The sequence below is a fragment of the Cydia splendana genome, chromosome 14, assembly GCF_910591565.1.
Source record: "Cydia splendana chromosome 14, ilCydSple1.2, whole genome shotgun sequence".
NCBI classification, from domain to species: Eukaryota; Metazoa; Arthropoda; class Insecta; order Lepidoptera; family Tortricidae; genus Cydia; species Cydia splendana.
In genome coordinates this window covers 5283299-5304013 of record NC_085973.1, presented here as the reverse complement: position 1 = coordinate 5304013, position 20715 = coordinate 5283299, and the positions used below count along the sequence as shown (strand labels likewise).

The 20715-nt window shown below is 38.6% G+C and overlaps 2 protein-coding genes across 3 annotated transcripts in view; one reads left to right on the top strand and one right to left on the bottom strand.

The window, feature by feature from the left end:
* The window catches only part of LOC134797105 (probable cytochrome P450 301a1, mitochondrial), a 308099-nt gene that overhangs the window by 80901 nt on the left and 206483 nt on the right, over window positions 1-20715 (top strand). The window lies entirely within an intron of this gene.
* Window positions 4098-10328, bottom strand: LOC134797096 (uncharacterized). Its single transcript, XM_063769316.1, has 8 exons — window positions 9469-10328; window positions 8713-9281; window positions 7983-8354; window positions 6667-6808; window positions 6073-6220; window positions 5397-5505; window positions 4943-5082; window positions 4098-4274 (listed from the first exon to the last, which is right to left on the bottom strand). Exons 1-8 carry the CDS (start codon window positions 10041-10043, stop codon window positions 4131-4133), a joined length of 2199 nt encoding a protein of 732 aa, XP_063625386.1. The 5' UTR covers window positions 10044-10328; the 3' UTR covers window positions 4098-4130.

The window sequence follows — 20715 nt, the reverse complement described above, 5'->3', positions numbered from 1 at the left end:
AATAGGGAGGTCAATTCTAATTTAATAATTTGTTATGGTGTTGAACCGATTTTGATAATACCTTCACGATCGCCTTGGTTATAGGCAATATTACGCAAAACTCTGTCTAGGGGGCGCCACTACCACTATCCATCACTATCTGGGGGTCTACCGCGAAAGAAAATCGAAATTTCGTTATCTAACCTCTTTATCACTCTTGCATATTCGAGCGATAAAGTGGCAGATAACTAAATTTCGATTTTCGCGTTTCCCGATAGGTTAACAAACCGCCTTGATGCATCAATGTCATATTTTATTGTCTGTGAAAACTTGTCAAAAAACAGTTTAAGGCACAGTATGTATAAGTTACTCTATGGTTTACTAGCTAGCTTAGTGCTGCACTCTGGCGGCACAACATTGCAGTAATACCCCCTATTGGCGCGCCTCTCACGCACCTTTCACTTCATTTCTCATTCACCAATCAGCGCGAGCGTTCTTCAAGGTCGTATCATCATCATCATTCATCATAATTTAAGAGCATGGCTCTTGTCGGTGGAGTATGCGCCAGTTCGCGGTCCTCGGCCATGTTCTTTAGGTCCCTGTACGACACGACATTTGCTTTTGCCTTTAGTTGTTGTGTATAGCTTGCTCGTGGTTTTCCTCTTCCTCTCCTAGCATAGACTAGGAATCCTCTAGACGGAGTTTAGAGCAATTATTTCATGAAACCGATGCTGCCAAAAATACGGGGGTGCGGGGGACGAGGTGAGCGATGTCCCGTGCCGTGATTGGTCCGTTCAAAGACACGGACGTCACACAAAGACACTTTCGACTCAAAAATGGAGTAAAACTACCGTATGCGTGGCAGAGGGGGTAAGCTACTATGCTCAGTCTGGAGGATGTCTTGTCTGTGTCTCCTAGCTTCGATCTTGCCTTCTAATATATTTCAAAAAGGAAGGTCGTATCAAAACTAAATCAAAACTGTAACAGGTTGTTGAATCTGAATTGGTCTCGGTGTTTTATTTACCTTGCTCATTTCGATATCGTTGTACAGTCAGCAGCAGAAGTTGCTAAGCGGGCGAGGTGTTCAAAATTACCTTGACACGCTCTTATTCTCTTAACAAAAAAGTCGCGTCAAGATCATTTTGAACACCTGGCCCGCTTAGCAACTTCTGCTGCTGACGGTAGTTTTAAAAGACAACTCAACTTTTGAGTCAGGTACCACGCCAAAGACCTATAATGTAGAAGTACAATTGTAACTAACGTATTCGTGATACAAGATCTCTGAGGTACTAGTGTGATATGTTTATCCCTGTGATGATATACGGATATAGTGCATAATATTTTCCTTCGTATTTTTACGGAAACGTACGAACGTGTCTCGCTATTTGGTCAAGTCTCGGTACAAAAAGTACTGACGTTGACTGAAGTAGAATGACAAATACGAACGTTTCCGAGAAAATACGAAGGAAAAGTATTATGCACTACATCTTTATCACTTTTTCCAATCAGTTTAGTGTGACAAAGTTGGAATTATGATTGCAATAGACATTGAAATAACACGAACGTTTGTTTATTTAGTGTCAAAATGTAAAGAAGTACATTTTATGCACACAATCTATCTCAAAGCTTGCACTTGTTATTATATAATCGCACTTATTTCGTTGATAAAATACCGTTGATAAATAAAAACAGTATAGAGCACGTCTAAGCTTACTCTGCATCAACTTTGCAAGCGACAGAGTGTGGAACTGCCATCACAAACGTCAAATGCTGCCATGTAGTGACCCTGCCTGCGAAGCCGATTGTCCTGGGTGCGAATCCCGGTAAGGGCATTTATTTGTGTGATGAACACAGATATTTGTTCCTTAGTCATGGTTGTTTTCTATGTATATAAGTATGTATTTATCTATATAAGTATGTTTATATCGTCGCCTAGTACCCATAGTACAAGCTATGCTTAGTTTGGGGCTAGGTCGATCTGTGTAACATGTCCCCAATATATTCTTTATTTATTTATTTAAATTCCTATGAAAATATTACCTTGCCTGAATGCTCGAAGGTTGATATTGCGTTGTAGCCGCGCGCGTCAGTTGACGTCTTTGGCGGTCAAAACGCTAAAGTGGCGCTTTCACACTTTGTTGCTGCTAAGTTGATGCATATATAGACGGACTATATGTGACGTTATCTATGAAAAGAGACCTTATTGTCGATGGCGCTTACGCCATTATTAACGATGCTCCGATATAAATACAAGGCCCTGAGCGGCGTAAGCGCCTCGATAATAAGATCCCTTTTCATAGATAATGCCCCATATGCTGTTATTATTTATCACTTTAGTAAAATGTGGTTGTTCAACAGTTATCATGCTAGGACCCTCGTTGGACAGGGATCGTTAGTTTAGATCTCGACATTCCTTCAGTTGTGTCACGTAGAATAATATGCTTAGTTCCTATAGGACATTTTGTAAAACGCTGTTTTATTATATGTTTCTTATGATGCGTTCGATTATTTTTTGTTAGGCACGAGTTAGTCATAAAATTGTAAACAAGTAAATGGAGAAATAAAACTATGATATTTATATTGGTATTTTCTTTTCATAGATAGTATATCCCTATGTGCTGTTTCATTTCATGAGATGTTTTGGTCAAACAAAATCATGAATTTGCTCAATTAGATCTTAGTAGGTAGGTATGTTATAACACTTTGGTGCCCAGTGACATCATACAATGTCGTAATGGAGACGTATAATATGTCGGTATAATAAGATATATAAGTACATAAAAATGTGGGTTTCTAAGGGTTGATGCCGAGTTGGCATCCTACGATTTGGCGTAATCTTTTAAGTATTTGCGGGAAAAGGTGTATGTACGAGTATAAATACTAGAGACGCCATGAATATTCGGTAACTATTCGGTATTCGGCCTATTCGGCCAATTTGACGAATATTCGGTATTCGGCCGAATGTTGCCTACTATTCGGCCGAATACCGAATATCTGTTGCACCTACCTAAAAAGAAAAAATACGCAAAAAATAACCAAAAACTAGGTATATTTAATATTTAAAATGTATTCTTGGAAAGTAGTTAAATACGAAGGCACTTTCTTGAGCATTTGTTGATTACAAAATATTTTATTTTTATCATGGGTCTGATTGGATTGACTCTAACTACATTCATGAATTCTGTTCAACATAAAAATATTAAGATATATTTTTAAACGTTGTGCTTTGTTGGCGAACAGTTTTCATAATAATTGTAACTCGAAATGTTCGCTGCCGAATATTCGGTCGCGGAATATTCGGTATTCGGCCGAGAGTGGGGCCGATTATTCGGTATTCGGTATTCGGCCAAATTCACTATTCGGGGCATCTCTAATAAATACCTTGTTCAACGTATACGCAGCGCGGCGATGGCCCGCACGACCCACTCGTGGACAGGCAGCAACACTAGAGCAGTGTCCCGCCATACAGCTACGCCCACCACCGAGTGCCGGTCGCCTATGTTGCACGATAGACCAGTCTGACGTGAGTAATACCTTGTTCATCGTATATGCAGCGCGGCGATGACCCGCACGACCCACTCATGGACAGGCAGCAACACTAGAGCAGTGTCCCGCCATACAGCTACGCCCACCACCGAGTGCCGGTCGCCTATGTTGCACGATAGACCAGTCTGACGTCAGTAATACCTTGTTCATCGTATATGCAGCGCGGCGATGACCCGCACGACCCACTCATGGACAGGCAGCAACACTAGAGCAGTGTCCCGCCATACAGCTACGCCCACCACCGAGTGCCGGTCGCCTATGTTGCACGATAGACCAGTCTGACGTGAGTAATACCTTGTTCATCGTATATGCAGCGCGGCGATGACCCGCACGACCCACTCATGGACAGGCAGCAACACTAGAGCAGTGTCCCGCCATACAGCTACGCCCACCACCGAGTGCCGGTCGCCTATGTTGCACGATAGACCAGTCTGACGTCAGTAATACCTTGTTCATCGTATATGCAGCGCGGCGATGACCCGCACGACCCACTCATGGACAGGCAGCAACACTAGAGCAGTGTCCCGCCATACAGCTACGCCCACCACCGAGTGCCGGTCGCCTATGTTGCACGATAGACCAGTCTGACGTAAGTAATACCTAGTTCATCGTATACGCAGCGCGGCGATGACCCGCACGACCCACTCATGGACAGGCAGCAACACTAGAGCAGTGTCCCGCCATACAGCTACGCCCACCACCGAGTGCCGGTCGCCTATGTTGCACGTTAGAGGACCGCCCACACCTGTCTGAATGTAAGATAAATTTATGTCAGCCAAGCCTCATGAGACAGTTTTTAGAGTTCAATTAGGTGATACATTTGACAGTGTCCGGGCTTAACCTTGTGGACGCCAATGATCGATATATCCGCACCGCAGGTCCAACGCCAAAGACGGATTAATCGGTCACAGACCACAGAGCAACATAGAACTACGTGCATATACATAAAGTTCAATTTCAGTTTTGACACTTCGGTGACGTAGCGTCCGAGTGACAGCTTTTGTGTTTGACACGGCGTTAAAAGGTTCAACATCTAACCTAAGCAGCGGGCTCAGCACGGTTCCATTTTTATCGACTATCACTATGCGCGTCCCTTTCGCACTTACATACTTGTTAGAACGTGACAGGCATGGTGACAAGGGATAAAAACGCGACCGTGCTAAGCCGCCAGGAGGCAGTTAATACATCCGAAGGTAAATGTCCTTGTATTTGACAGCTAGTTTGTCACCTTTGTTGCTTGGAATTCGGATTGAAGGTGGCAAATATTGGAATATTAAAGTGTCTATCACTGGGATTTCTGTCGTTCACTGTATAAACTGTGTTGTAATGGAGTGCCATAAGAACAATTCTGGAGAATCAATTCGTTTTGTCTGATATTTGTTTATTTTTTCTGACTTTTAGATTGAGCGTAACTCACCACAGACGATCGGGACTCTATAGAAGCGCAGAAAGTGTCAGGCGGTAGTGTGACGCGGTGCTTATTAGACGAGAGCCTGTCATTACACTGCCGCGGCGTCAGGATCGCAGCTCGCTGCCACCGCGGGCGTTCTCTGATAGCTACAAAACATTTTTTTTAAGTAGGAGGGAGGAGGCACTGCGGAATACCCTTCGCGAATCTGGGCTTCTCAGGCGTGATAGATAACAGAAAGAAGTATGATTATTATAGCTCCTTTATCAATCAATCCTATTACCGCAACAGGGAATAAATTTAATAACGACGAATATGTCATCATCAATATAACATACGTACATTAACATTATAGGACATACGAGTATTACTCCCCTTTGGTTCTCTTCTCTAATAGTTCTCTTAACCCGAATGGAGGATAAATGAGGAGACTAACATGATGTTTAGTTTAGTTTCTAGGTACCTTGATCGTAACCGCCCCAGCCCACGAACTTGCAAGTGTCACCTACGTGAGGGTCCGCCACGCACGCCGGCTGAACATTCACTCCTAGCTTTAGAGGTCGCTTCCAGTGCTGAAATGTAATTATTAAAATGAGTATTGTGGTATATAGAAACTTAGCCGGCCCATCACTTCAACTCTCTGCATAACATTCTCTAAAAGTTGCTGCCAAAACCGGGCTGGCAGTATCCAATGAGGATTACCTCCACCTCTGCTAAAAAAAACACTATCTTGCCAAGTCGGTACGGTACAGTTAACTCTTTTCGATCTGTTTACATACATCCCCTTCATAATGAACTTGAAATAAAGCTGGTACCTAGTTGTTTACTAGGTGGCTAGTATTAGATATAGATGACCACCAGGACGAAAAGCGTTAAATAGGTAAACTGCAAAACGTAATTCAAGACCAAATAAAGTAAGATAATGTTGCCATTGCAATAATTTATTTGTAAAATAGTAAATTCCTTTTGATAAATAATCACGATAAGATAATTTATTTAACTCCTACGATTCAAAAAAGTACTTTTCTTTACTTATTTTTACATAAATACAAGACGCGCTAGTAAAAAGTGGCAACATTTTCTTACTTTCTTTGGTCTTGAATTACGTTTTGCATTATAGTTTTGATGAACTATCTCACCAGCATCGCAAGGTTGTGAGCCAAGTTCCCTGGCTTGTAGTGCTTGTCGATGTGAATCTGAACCATGCGTTGCTGTGTTCTCACACTGCTGTCGTCTTCCAGGTCCCAAATGCCAGCTATAAGTGTCACTTCCCCTGGGGAGGTCCTGCTGCAAATTTCATCATTTATTGACAATTGTTGTGAATAGATGGTACAGATGTAGTGCATACCTAATTATTTTCCATCGTATTATCACGGAAACGTACGAACGTGTCTTGCTATTTCAGTCAGTCTCGGTACTAATAGTACTGAGGTTGACTGAGGTAACATGACAAATACGAACGTTTCCGAGAAAATACGATGGAAAACTATTATGCACTACATCATCTGTAAGGAATATGTATGGTCGTATCGTATACCTACCCGGTCGTACTGTCTTGTCATTAAGGTCGTGTTTACCTTACACTTACACATTGTCGGCGCACAGCTGCATCATTATAGGGCTACTGTTGTATTTATTGTTGTTTGCAAATCTATGTGCCAATATCGGCAATATCTGTGTACCTATCAATACGTGCTTTACTTTAAAATACTTTTAGTAGTTTGTAGCTTTACCCGTAGATGCAATCGGCAGCAGTGACTGCAGCACGCGGATGCACAAGCGAGGCATAGCACAGTATGCTCTGAGGGCTCTTCGTGAGAACCGCCAGCGCTAGCCAAGGATGAGACCCTACGTCCGCTTCGCCGGTTTGTTTGTCTTTGGAACAAAAAAATACAATTATGGTTTGATTACGTATTAAATTAGGTAAAACAAATGAAGCGTAGAATAACATCTTTGAGATGGTAATTACGATTGAAGTACCTACAGGAGATGTGATGAGAAGCGTTTTTGAAACCACCATAAAAACCACTATTGTAGGGACTATGTAGAGGTGGATGGGACTCTGCTCAAGACTAATACGGGGAGAGAAAGCTAGCAGTGTAGGTAATTGGTATTCATGAAAAAGTAACTCTGTATGTTTGTAACCTTTTCACTTTAGTAGATATATTAGTAGGTACCTACTATTTAAACTGATTTTATGAAAATCAGCATAAAAAACAGGCAACTTTATTACCCAGCCCTAGCAATGCACTCACTTTCCAAAGTTGCGAACTTTCCACATGATAATTTCTCGGTAACTTCTGAGAATGTTCTCGAGAACGAGAATTTATTTATTTATCGTAGTTTATACCATGAATATTCATGATAGTTTAGGTGTAGTCCTTACCCCCAGAAAATTCCGATATTTTTGGTCTACCGCTTCCAGTCAAAAAAATGTATGACGGCCCGGCCAAACGGTCAGACCTAAGTGGGGGGTGCTCGACCAAATGTCATAGAGGGACCCTGGCAGTTTTTGACGCCGCCATTTTTTTTCAATATGGCCGACTTTATTTTTAAATTTTTTCAAGTTTGTCCTAGTGCGCTGGAATTTTGGTCACGGAATCTCGGGGGCGCCTAGATATCTATGAACATTTTTTTTTGGAAAAATGCTACAATTGCGGGAAAACTGGCCACTTTTATTTTGTATGGCAACTTTTAAACGGTGCGTGATAGGTGGGGGGTGCTCGACCAAATGTCATAGAGGGCCCCGAGACAAACCAAACTGCATTAAAAAAAAAAATAGCCAACGTTTTTTTTTTTTTTTTTCAATTTGGTCCGAGCGCGCTGAGATTTGGCATGGCGGGAGATAGAGGCCTCTAGATTCCTATGAATGGAAAAAAATCCAAGATGGCGGAACAATAATTTCCATGTTGCAGGAATGTTCTGAGAACATTCTCGAGAACGTTTCCTCTTTTTGGGAATGTTCTGCAATTTGTACATTGCTACCCAGCCCTAGGAGCTGATCAATCATTTATACACACTGATTGCTAGTAAATAAATAAAATCTTACCATGTTCACATTCCTTCAACGGGTCTTTCGAGGCTTTACCGCAATCTCCGAAAACATTAACATTCACGTCAAAAACATCGTCGTATTCAGAATCCTCACTCGAATGCACCATTATCGGCCTCGTCTGTACACATTCAGAACTATCCGCCACCCTTTCCGTTGTGGTAGACCTCCGTCCATTCTTGGTGTAGACTCTACTTGTGTTTCGTACCAGATTGAGGAGCTTGAAGCCTTGAAGGATATGAAAGTCTGGATGTGCGTGGTAGTTGACGGTATGGCTTTGACTGTCGTATGAGATTTCGTCTGAATCTTCAGCTATAAATCCTGGTCTTCGTTTTGGAGGTTTAGCGGTTCCTATAGCTTGACGATCAACTGTAATAACAATAACAATTTAAATAAACTAGGCCTGACTTAAATTGCTGTACTGTCGGTATGCGTACTACCTATGTACCTAATATGTATAATGTGCCGTTGAAAAGTTTTAAAAATAGCAAAATTTTTACAAGGGAAAAATTTGCAACCTTATGAAATTGTGTATGACGATTGAAACTTTTCGACGTTTCCGACTTTTCTAAAATAGAAACGTGTCAGGACATTTCCAACTTTTAGGAAATTTTCCGCAATTTTGACATCTAAGTATATGTTTGCGCAACGTATTTTTTGGGAAATAGGGACACGGCTATTTGTTATTATGAGATTAATTAACAATGACATCAGGTAAGCTACTTACCGAGCCTGGGATCAAACGTAGAGTATCCCGGTGCCTCATCATCATCCGTATCGTCATTATCATCTACTGTACTGTACGGTGAATCCGTTTTTCCACTGCTAACATAAGTCCAGCTTGAACCAGGCCCATGATCTGAATACAGACCGACTAAGCCAGGTCTTGGCAATTCCACCACGTAGTCTTCCACATAATCTTGGTTACCGTATTCATACTTCGTCTCAGTAATTGGGTACGGATTGCTTGGTACGTAGGATTTTTTGAAATTGGAGTTTTTGATGTTTGCGTAAGGATCTACATAATCTTCTTCGGGTGTGACAATCTTATGGGTTACTTTAGAAGGTGTAGGTAACGTCGGAGTCTTGACTTTGCGAGTTGGAACAGGAAATCTACGACGCATTAGAGCGAGTCTTTGTTTCAAAGCTGTTGACATGTCGCCGCTGTTAGTTGATCTTTTGAAGCGCTTGATTGGAAAGTTGTCAGCAAAGTAAATTTTAGTTGGTTTGTCCGACGGTAAAGGAAGAATGCAGCAAATGAATTGCGAATCACTTGGTGTCTTCTTAGGGGGTACCCTGAAAACGATTACTTTAATATTTAGTAATATAAACCAACAACATGGAGAAAGGGTTCATGAAACTTTTTTAATAGGGTTAAATAGGTGAGTACCAAATGTAGGTACCAATAGGTTTCTTTGCATTTTTTTAATACTTTATACAAAGGCCCATGGTGCTATAAGTTATAGTTAAAAATAATCCTTACCTGTCTCGTTTAATATAAACAAGTCCATTTCTGCTCTTGCATTCACTTTTCTTCAAATATGTGCATATATTTTGCACTTGAGTCGTCTCTTCCTTATACACTTTGAAAGTTACTTTGTCAGTGATCAAGACGGTTTTGTTCTTCGTTGTATTTGCTTCACTGGTAATTGTAGGAGTTGGTTGTGGTAGTGTATGCCTGTTAGTGTTAGTGACGTCTTTCCAAATGAACTTATCGCTGTCCGGGAATTTGAAGTCGAGAACATCTCCGATTGTTGTGTCAGCTTTAATAGTAGTGCTTGGTAGTACAGTTGATTTGGTTTCCCGCTCATTCGGCCATGTTAACTTGGTACGATCTTGAAAGTGGATGTTCCATTTATCATTGCTCCTGGCTTCTTTGGCAGAGTTATCATCATTGAACACTACTTTGTCAGTCCCATCATTGTCAAATTCGCTGACTTCTTCAAACGTCGGTTCTGGATTGGCGCCTTTTATTTCAGCGAGCTTGTCATTGAGCCACCAGAATTCTCCGTCGATTTGCGCGTTGGTGATTCCTACGAGGAAGATGATTAAGAGCATGTTGCTTAGTGGTTGGTCAGTTGGTATTGTGGTTTATGTGTCAGTTGAGTTCGAATAAAAAGGCAACGAGGCAGAAGCGCAGGATGTTGCAGGTGCGCAATTATTGGACAATTTGCGAGCAGTTAGTCGCGTATTATTTCGCGACGATTACGTTTATTCGCGATCGTGCGAGCTCACGCCCTGTGACCGTTTGTGGCCGATCACTGAACTGCTCCTCTTTTGTTGGGGTACGGTCAGCAGAATATACACGGAAACTGGGTCACGAGGATAATTACTATGTTATTAATTTAACACATATTACATATAGACTGGCTTTCAAATAAATATGCTTCAAGTTTTTACTTAAAATCTTGTCTGACACGTTCACGATCATATCATAATTTTTATACATTTTGTTTGCATACCTAAGTAAATAAACTGGAAAGTGAGACTCTAGGCACCTACACGTAATATCGCGTTACATAAATCAAAGTAGTTTATTAAATAAGTTAGGTGCACATAAATTTCGTAAATATCATTATTACGTAGCACGCAGTTCTAGGATATATTTTTTTTGGAATCAAAAATATCCTCTTGTCCTCTAAGATGATTCGATGTAATGAACAACCGAATATATTAACCGAAATATTTAATTTTATTCTACGCAAACATAAAATTTCATCCCTTTTTTGCAGACTGTATCAGATAATAATTAAGTAATTACAAACAACAATTTTGTACCCGTGTGTATTCGTAGTGAATACGGGATTTGTTATTTCTCTGAATGTATCTAGCGTCCGTGACACACTTGTTTAAATATATATGTTAGTAATTATAATTAAGACGTAAACAATTGGTCAGTCAGATTTGCAGGAAAGTAACTAGGTCATTGTTAGACGATGGTATCAATGTGTTTGTTATGGTGTCATAGGTCATTAGGTCCATATTGTATTAAATTAGTTAGGTACCTACGAAAGAATAGTTCAAAAAAATTATAAGTGCACTTAATTTATAATGAAATTTAATAATTTACAAAATAATGAGTTGGATTATTATTATTTAACACTAAATTATTTATTAGTGCATACAAACTTGATATACCTACATACCTAGAAAAAAAAACTTAAATAACTAACCTACAAAACTTAAAAAGGAACTGAAATTATAATTTATAATTAATATTTGATTAGGTAAAATAGAGCAACTCCACAGAAGGAGGTAATGGGAGTTAGGTAAAACTAGAAATGAATGGTTTGTTATATTTATTTGCGTATTTATTTTTCCGGTGGGAGAGTAAGTAGGGTTTGGTGACTTTGACGCTTATTTTATTATTGTTATATTGATTTTCGCAAAGTAACATCTGTTTCAATGAATTATATTTTTATTCGCTTAATCTGTAAACTTACATACGTGTGCAAAAAAATCGTCTCGTCGTTGCAAATAACAGGATCAATAAAAATAGGCCATTTTACATTGAATATCCATGCAAAGTTACCCATTTTCAATGCTCCAGAATGTATACTGTCCAATTTATGCGAACAAGAACCCTGAAGCGTAAATCAGATACGTCAGTCGCACGCAAATGCCGCCGACATTGCAATTGATTCCGAAAATGAGCGCACTCCTACTGTGTGCAATTTGTGTGCTGATCTCTGTTTAGCCTTTGGAAAATTATTGGCTATCTCTATTTAAATGGAAAGTGTTGTAACAAACAGATACGTAATTTTAGACTAATGATAAAATGTAGGAAATCTGCTAATAAATGTTAAGATACTCAATAGTATTGGTAACCCATCTTCAATTCAGTCAACGCTAAAAGTTTATATCGTTTGTTATTAGTACACAACAAATCTTATGTTGTCTGTGTAGGTACTATTACTAACTATTTTACTAACTTACTTAGATGCCAAAGCCATCTAACTTAACTTTAATTTGTGACGTGGCCCAATGTGTACTTATTTGTACCTACATACATTTTTGCTTTCAAAATGATCCGTATTACTTTTTTGCGGCTTTTAGACATACATTTAGCATTTTAATTCTCTGAGTTAACAGTAATACTTAGGTGTTTGTACCTTGTCTTCAACATCATTATCGAAGTTAGCTGTTAGCACATACGCTGTTACGCATTTTAAGGATACTTAAAGTCGGTGGCACTAAGTAGCACTAAATCGCCTGTCACCGTTTTTAAATAGTTTCCTAAATATATGTTGTATAAAACGTTTCATAATTCACTCCTGAGGTGTTAAGTGTCTTTGGTCAATTTTTACAACGGGCCTTCTTTCATAAAAGAAAATCAGAGGGGTTGTATTTAAAGCATATGTGGTAAATGCCATAGTTATCCTGATAATGGTTTTCTATTACCTACCGTGTAATTACGTCAGTAATTGCGACACAGGATCGCATAATTTGGGGGCAGGCGGCGGCCAAACGGATTAAATGATAACGTGATCTTGATTAAGAGTCGCTACTGGTTTGTTGTATACTGTTAGGTACCTACTATACTTACTTATTTAGGTATGTCTGTTTAAATACTGGAGGATAGGTACGAAATATGTTACGTTACAATAAGTGTTTCTAATACAAGCTTAATAGAGCTACTACGTTGCACTAGAACAATTATGTTGATGATGCATTCCTATTATCCTTCATTAGGGACATAGGGCTCGCAGAAGAATATGTTGTGTATCTAGGTACTTAAATACTAATATACATTAAAAAAAATATTTTGGAACACATATTTGCACTCATCACAAGCAATAATTCCCTTGCCGGGGTCCGAAGCTAGGATCATTCAATTTCGTAGACACTCTCAATACGATTATCGAACACAATATTTTTTATCGATCATCGTCATCATCCCACGCAGAGGAAGTCGCAGGCAGAAGCTAGTATTTTATAAATAAAGCTGTCATTTCTACGGTTTTAATTATAGTGTCGTTAATAATTGATGATCACTCGTAGCTTTAATAAACAGGGCGCAAGAGGCAACAAACCGATTGCACACGAAGGCGGATGAGGAAAGAGAAATAATTTCCAATGTGTTAGCTACAGTGTATAGCTTTTATACAGTATCATTCAAATTTTATAACGTCTTGTAATACTAAACAACTATGCTGGTAAACAGGGATCGTTAATTTTCCAGCAATTTTGGTGCAGCATAGTAGAAATAAAGGATTTTCTTCAATTTTTTTTCTAGGGAGGTTAAGGTTAATATTACTGTTATTAACCTTAATTATCTATTCCACCTAGAGTAGGGCATAACTTTTAACCAACAATGCTGCACCAAAATTGCTGGAAAATTAACAATCACTGCTGGTAAAACTTAGCACACTTTTGGTTGACCGTGGCTCTCAGAGCGTTGTTTTTACAGCGTAAAGTCATATCTCGAATACCAGCAATATTCAAATTAGTGATATTTAGTTATTAATTGTATTGTGACATGCCTATTGTGTTAATATTTTGTTATTTTTTCAATTATTTCAATTTGACATTTTATATTTATTTAAATTTATGATTATAATGATGAATTTGCACGCTTGCATGCAAGCTAGGTACATGATCTGTAACACCATATTGTAACATCCCCATACTGTATCAATGCAAATAAATAATTTCTGATTCTTCTGATTTCCGTACAATTTCTTACACCAATTAGGTAGCTACACATGAGTAAAGAAAGTGTGAAAAAAAAAGTCTCTTAAATAACTTAGGGTGGTATTCCACCTATCCAATTTCTTTGAACAATGTGTATTGTGTCTCACATTTTGCTTAATGAGAGAGTGAGACGCACTGACATTGGACAAATAAATTGGATAGGTGGAATACCACCCTTACTTAAATTACATTTATTAAGGTGCCAATGAATCATATTAGTATACATAGGTGCTTAATAAATTCCATGCCTAGTGTTTTCCGTGTTTAACCATCTTCAAACCTCTTTACCTTCTACGTATCAATTCGTCGGGATCCTAGTTAGTTAATATTTGTTCTCCGATTTCTCGAAGAGGGCTGTACGGATATGATAGTCGTTCTTGTCTACGTGACAGCGTGATAAAACGGTGTCCGTCACTTTCTATCCCACGGTGTTAAACAGTGACAGTTATTTTATCACGTGGATAAAGATGGATAAAGCTATCCATAATACGGTGGCTGGACTGATAAGGATCTTTTTATGATAATTTTAATACTCTGATTTACAAAGAAAAATTATTTAAAGTAATAGAAAAACATTCATTGAGCCTGTAAGCTGGTGTGGAAAAACAATCCTTACGACCAAGTGTGATGAATAGAAAATTTAACAAATCGGTTGTAAATTAAACTTTTCTTAGTGACTACGCAATATGAACTGCGGCACTCCACTCAGTTCATCGGCTATTAGACTGCATGGCAGGACAACGCTGCAGCCTCATACAGTTTTTCAGGTCAAAGAGATTGCAATCGGAACTAACGACCCCATTTGCAATGTCTGACGTCATTCTCTTTCTCTGAGACTGAAATGCTTGATTGTTCGCCTTTGCATGTTGATTGGTTTGCCGGTTTGCCGGTTCATCAGGCGTTCTTTTACATGCAACTTTACTTTTCCGTTGAATATCACGAAAATGCAAATAGGTGGATATCATTGTTGTTCCGCTGTTGGTTTAACTAGTTTCGCCGAAAATAAAAAGGTACTGAAATTGACTGTGTTTTTACCCGAGTCCGGTAAAGCTTTAAAATAATTACAGTAATATTAGCCGCCTAAAGATTTTAATATTCTATTCTAAAAACTTTCAGTGCTATCCTACCCTCTAGGTGTTAAATTGTTTTTAAATCGCAAATATGCTCAGATGTTTGAAATGCTGATGGTACTTACTACCTTCCAGCCAAAATAACGGATATCTGAAAGTTATAATTAATTAGTATTTTCTTCTCGAATAGTATATATAGTCAAATCCATGTCTTAGCGTAATATATCGCCTAAGAGATTCAGCGCAATTCATTCAGCAAGAACCGTACCTAGAATACGTAGAACTGGGTGGGTGCACTAGATTTCGATAAGACGAGGGGAAGCAAAATTGATGACTCCAGAGATCACTTGCATTCTAGATGGACTATCAAGGTTCGCGGTTGACAGACATTGGCGGTGCTAACAAAATTTGAGCGACAGCTAAATTCAGTCGTGCCCATACCTATTTTGCGCCTTCTGGAAACACTGAATTGAATTGAATTTTGTGACAGGTACAACTAAAACTCTATACTACTTTCATGTTTCTCCTGTCACACGATATTATAATAACGTTATATGACAGCCAGTGTGGCTCCACCTTCACAGCACATAAGAATTGTAAGTAGGTACCGCACGAATGATTCCGACATTTAAATCTTAAAGAGTGTATAATAGTACCAATGTGTATTGTGCGGGACTGTGAAAATGTGGAGAGTCTATGAGTGGTAATCCATGCTAGGATCTCTTAAGGTATTACTGGGTCGAGAGTAGGTACGCTGGATTGGAATGGTAGGTATCTTATGGTCTAGATTATTTGAGATTCCTAAAGGGAAGATATTTAAAATTTATATAAAGTGCAACAACAAACACAAACAAATGCTCTTTATGAGTTTTATGACACAACTCAAAATAGATAACCTCCTAATGCCCATGGTCCTTTCCGTAGTACTAATTAGGTATAGTTTGTAGCTTTCTAATAGAGCCCGACTGCTAATCCTATTGTCTATTGTTAAGTAAAACCGCACGAGCAACTTACCTGCAAAAAAGGGTCTTAATTATTCTATTTGGCACCTGATCACGGGCTAGTCCAACGCAAAGAGAATTAAACCACAACGCTCAAAAAACCAGTGTAGGTGCGCTCTCCGATAACGCGCCTTTGTTACGCATCTCGATGACACATTTTAGACTGGTTCTGTAGTGTTCGACTCGCCGGCGCTCAGTAACCGAAGTACTGAGTGCCGGCGAGTTGAACGGACCACACACATCCTAACAAAATATTTATCCATTAGTTCATTTTGAATCTTATTGCAATTTCCATAGGAGTTGTAATTCAATTACCTGGGTAAAGTGAACGAACATTTTTTATGCAGGTGGTTGTGGCACGTGGCACGAGTTTACTTAACAATAGACAAAGGATTAGCCGTCGGGGTCTATTATGCACTTGTCCCATCAAGAGCGAGTAAGCGATTAACTATCGGCGATTTTCTCGCCCAAGAAACGAACAAAAGATTAGGATCCTGTGTTAGTAAAAGAGACACAGTCATATATTAATAGTTCATCGCTGGCTGTTCACACTGCCGGCGAGAACACTCGCTCTATTAGTTTGTCGCCGCGATAAGATAAAACTAGCTCAGCGGTACTCGCTCGGCGATGCTCGCTTCGTAGTTAGAACTCAAGCTGCCAGACCAATCAGTCTGCGTGTTCGGCTACGCTGCACCGCCCGAGCGAGTGACGCGAGTAATAGCCCGTCGCACTCGAACACTCGCCTATAGCCGAGCGACAAAACTATTGGAGCTAACACTCGCTTCTCGCCGCTCGCCCACTCGTTTCTAGTTTATCGTTCTACTCGCTTATCGCTCATCGTCGGCGGTGGGACAAGTGCCTTAGAAAGCTACAAACTATACAATTACTTTAATGTTTTTAAACCATTTTCAATTGGAATTATGCATTTCTATTGTTTCGTTCGATTTTTAAACAAAAAATATAACTATAATATTTGCAATTTTGGATGATGGGCATTATAAAGACGGAGGGAAACAACAGACTTATAATTTGTGGCTTTAAATTTTTTATATAACATTGTAACACTTGATCAGTTTCTCTATATCTCCGAATAAGCAACATTGTATAGAAGAAACAAGGAAATCCCAATTCCCAATCGTTAATCCACGAAACAGGCAATTTGCTATTCGTCGGAGCCAGCACTAGAAATATTGCAGTAAATACGCGCAAGAATTCCGCGCCGAATAAAATTCATCTTGAACGAAATCCCGTACATTGTTTCCGAAAGGTTCTAAAGTTGAAAACGGTGGATGCTGTCTGATAGTGTTGCCAGGATTGGCTAATAAAATATCTTGATCGATTTAATACCAGTAATTTTGGTGGAAAGTTTTTTGGTAGACTAGTTTGTGTTGAAGTCAACTATTACATCTCCTTTTACACTTTTTCTCATTTCCACTCAACGCAAAAAGGAACCAATCCAAATTTGTCAGCAGTAGCTAGCTTAAATAACGAAAAATCCAAAAAGATTGATCGAAAACACCAGTGTTGTAGATCTTGGCTTTTTAGAGCTGGAACTTATAAAGTTTGGACATACCTACGGAGTAAAAACCTTGGTAACTTACAAGATGATTCACAAGAGCTGGCACGAATAGAATGAATGAGTGAATGAAAATATCTATGTATGTAGTATGTATCACATTAACCAATAAAATGCTGGCTCTGAATTCATGTATACCGATACGGGTGTCACTCATACAATTAAAGTTTCCTTCATTCCATTCGCGAGTTTTCGTGAATCAATCTGTACTACAAGCTCTGATAACTTTTTTAGTGTAAAGATTATAGTTTATTGTAATGATTCCAATGTAACTCTTTAAATATGCTACTAATAAAATATGCTTAGAGTTTAAAAAAGCCAGAAATGGTTAAATTCTTAAGCTAGCAACCCCGTCTCCAGTGTGGCGAGAGAGATTTGTGTGTCGAATCTCGCGAGGAAATAGCCGCATGCACGGAACTCACGGAACTCACGGACCTACTTGAAGAATGGCGGCGTAGGTCACTTCTGAATCTGATACATTATTTATATAATGTATAGGTACAGAAATGGCACGTGAATTTACAATAAATAGGTCTATTTAAATTTACTAACTGTAAGGGAGTCTCACCATTTAGTTGATTATGTCTCTTTTTTATCCAGTCTAAAACTACCTACTTGTCGGGATGACACTACGATGTTACCACTTTTTAATTTCTACAATTTTTTTTCGGTCTATAACCCATAACTTAAATAAATAGGTAAAATCAAGTAAATAGGAACTATCTATATGTCTTAGTGATCAATGATTTTACGGAATACTTGACGAATGGAGGCGTGTGAGTCCTGAATCTAATGTTACATTATTTATGGATAGAAACAGAACGTGGCAGACCTATAAACATTGACAAATTAAAGGTATTTATTTAGAAATTAATGTCATTAAGGGTTACTCATGCTAGACCGGGCCGTGCTCGGGCTGAGGCGCCCCACGTGTCATTTTTTATGACGGCTGATCACGTGATCACGTGGTGCTTTCCATAGAAAACAAAGCGAAGCTCCGGCCCGGTCTAGCGTGAGTCATCCTTTAATCTCAAAATGTAGAGCTCACAATAAACTTTAACTTCAAATGTTACAAATGTGACTAGACATGTTCTTTCCGCGCACCTTGGAAAATATTTCTTACTAGGTATTAGGTTTGTATCGACTGTGGTATCGACGCACTGACATAATGTACCTACTTCAGAGCATTTCATTTTGCTCAGTGCTAACACAGTGCTAGTACTCCGACCAACCATAGATTACGGTGAAAATGTAAAGCAAAAAATTTTATATTGTGTGGTCATTAATTTATCAATCGTAAGTATTGCCTATTTAACTACTTAATACTAAATGGTTTTATTAAAATCATCCGTCGTGAATCTTACCCCAATCGGGTACCGTAAAATGTGGTGAGTAGGCGCAAAACTGACATTCAAACCTCGATAACACTTTATTTTTACATATGCGAACTGAATGGTGTATATAATAAGTGTTCCGGACGTTTGTATTTTAGTTTTTATTTTATTTTGGGTCCCAAATCCCAGGAAGGTTTTTTTTATTATCAGTATTTACTATAGCTCCATTTTAAATTGGAATACATTATTTTTGTAGCAGTAGCCTTAAAATCCCATCTCACCCGCCTTTCATGCCTTCTCTCCCCATTTCACCCAACTCTCCCCGCGAACCCTACTCACCCCATTTTACGGTATTAATCGAAGTTTTTGTTACTTCGTCGCTCGTTCGACATACAATATATTGGATTCGCTTTTACAATTAAAACCACAATCCTGTTTTTGTACAATTTCTCCACAAATTTAATAAGTTGGGAAAGGATGATGAATGGCAGTCCATCCAGTTCATAAATATTTGCGTTCGATTCCGTTTGGCTCAGTGCACCTGATTAATATTTAAAACTTTAGCCACAGTGGTTTATCCGTAACGATATTATTTTATGGCATTCGATCAATTTTATCCAAAATTGGTTCAATGTGATAAAAGCGGATTAATGAAATATATTGACTGTGAATATGGTCGTAGTGATAATATTGTTTAAATATGTATAACAATATGAAATTAAAAAGACAAATTTTAATGATTACGTTTTGCATTTGAGTCAACTGCAGATTTGCATAAGTTGGAAAATAATGGAAATAAATAAAGAATATAAAATAAGTTTATACGTCAATATAGCCAACATTGCCCGCTTTTTTCGAAAAAACACGAATTTCTCAAAAAAAATATATGACATCGTATGACTTTTTTTTGCTCAGCATGTCCATTGTAATCAACCGCGTCAGTTTACTAGAAGAAAAAAAATTTAAATCCTGTTTTTACCCACTTTTTTGGCGGGCAAAGATATCCGGGGTTGTGGCCAACATTGCCCACGTCAATTTGGTGCTGAAATACAGCTCTTATGATGATGATGTCTAAGAATCACAAAAGTGTTTGGGAAATCCTACCATTCCCTGTTAATAACTTATCGATAAGTATGTAAACTTTTGAATAAATCGGGTGGGCAATGTTGCCTACCCGTTTTTGCCCTTTTCCATACAAGACTCACCTAAGCATTTTACAAAGGCTAGGGTTGTCACTTTAGAGAAAACCTGTTACAATAGTTTAATGGCCTAAAATATGAGTTTTGCTGTATTTTTCATGCGTAAAAGGGATAAAACATCTAAATAAAGGATAATAAGACCAATCAAATACAGTATATATTTATAAACTTACTTTAGTCTACAAACATAACCTTCTTTTACTTGCGAAGTTGGGTAAATTTGTCAAAAGTGACAACCCTAAACCGTTTTTGGTGGTGGGCAATGTTGGCATCCATAGGTCTGTAAATTACCGGATTACATTGCCCACCGCCAAAACTTTTGTGTCTTTAGGCCTTTTTAGATTAAACCTCAATGGACATAATCTATGCTTCATGTTTTATAACTGAAACCCGGAAATATTTGTCAAAGGGTTTTCAATTTTTTTCTACATGCATTCATTTTATAACAATTTTTTGCCCGCCGAAAAATACCCTATATTTGACAACTCGCTGAAAATTCCCAAGTCAAGTTGTGCACATGTTTGGTGTATAGTTTTGTCACAATTTTAACCTATTTTCTGCTTAAAATAGCAGGGTGGCCATAAGTATTTTAAAATTTTCTACATTAACGAATTTGCTTAAAAATGTCGTTTTGGGCAAAGTTTCCCCTGGTGGCAAAGTTGGCTATATTCACGGTACATAGAATAAGTCATAACATTAACACGTTGATGTATAGAGCCGGACCAAGCCAGCATGACATTTGTAAGATGCCAATGCTAAACTTCCAAAGAGTTAAGATAGGTAGTTTTCTTATAACTGTCACCAAATTTGTCTAGAGTTAGACCAAGAAAAGATTTTGATAGCCCACGCAGTGCAA

Coding starts and splice junctions, on each gene's coding strand:
- LOC134797096 (XM_063769316.1), bottom strand. CDS start 10,043: ATGCTCTTAATCATCTTCCTCGTAGGAATCACCAACGCGCAAATCGAC. Junction 5,083..5,396: donor CTGGGGCGGTTACGATCAAG/GTACCTAGAAAC, acceptor AATGTTTTGTAG/CTATCAGAGAACGCCCGCGG. Junction 4,275..4,942: donor TAGAGTCCCGATCGTCTGTG/GTGAGTTACGCT, acceptor TCTTACATTCAG/ACAGGTGTGGGCGGTCCTCT.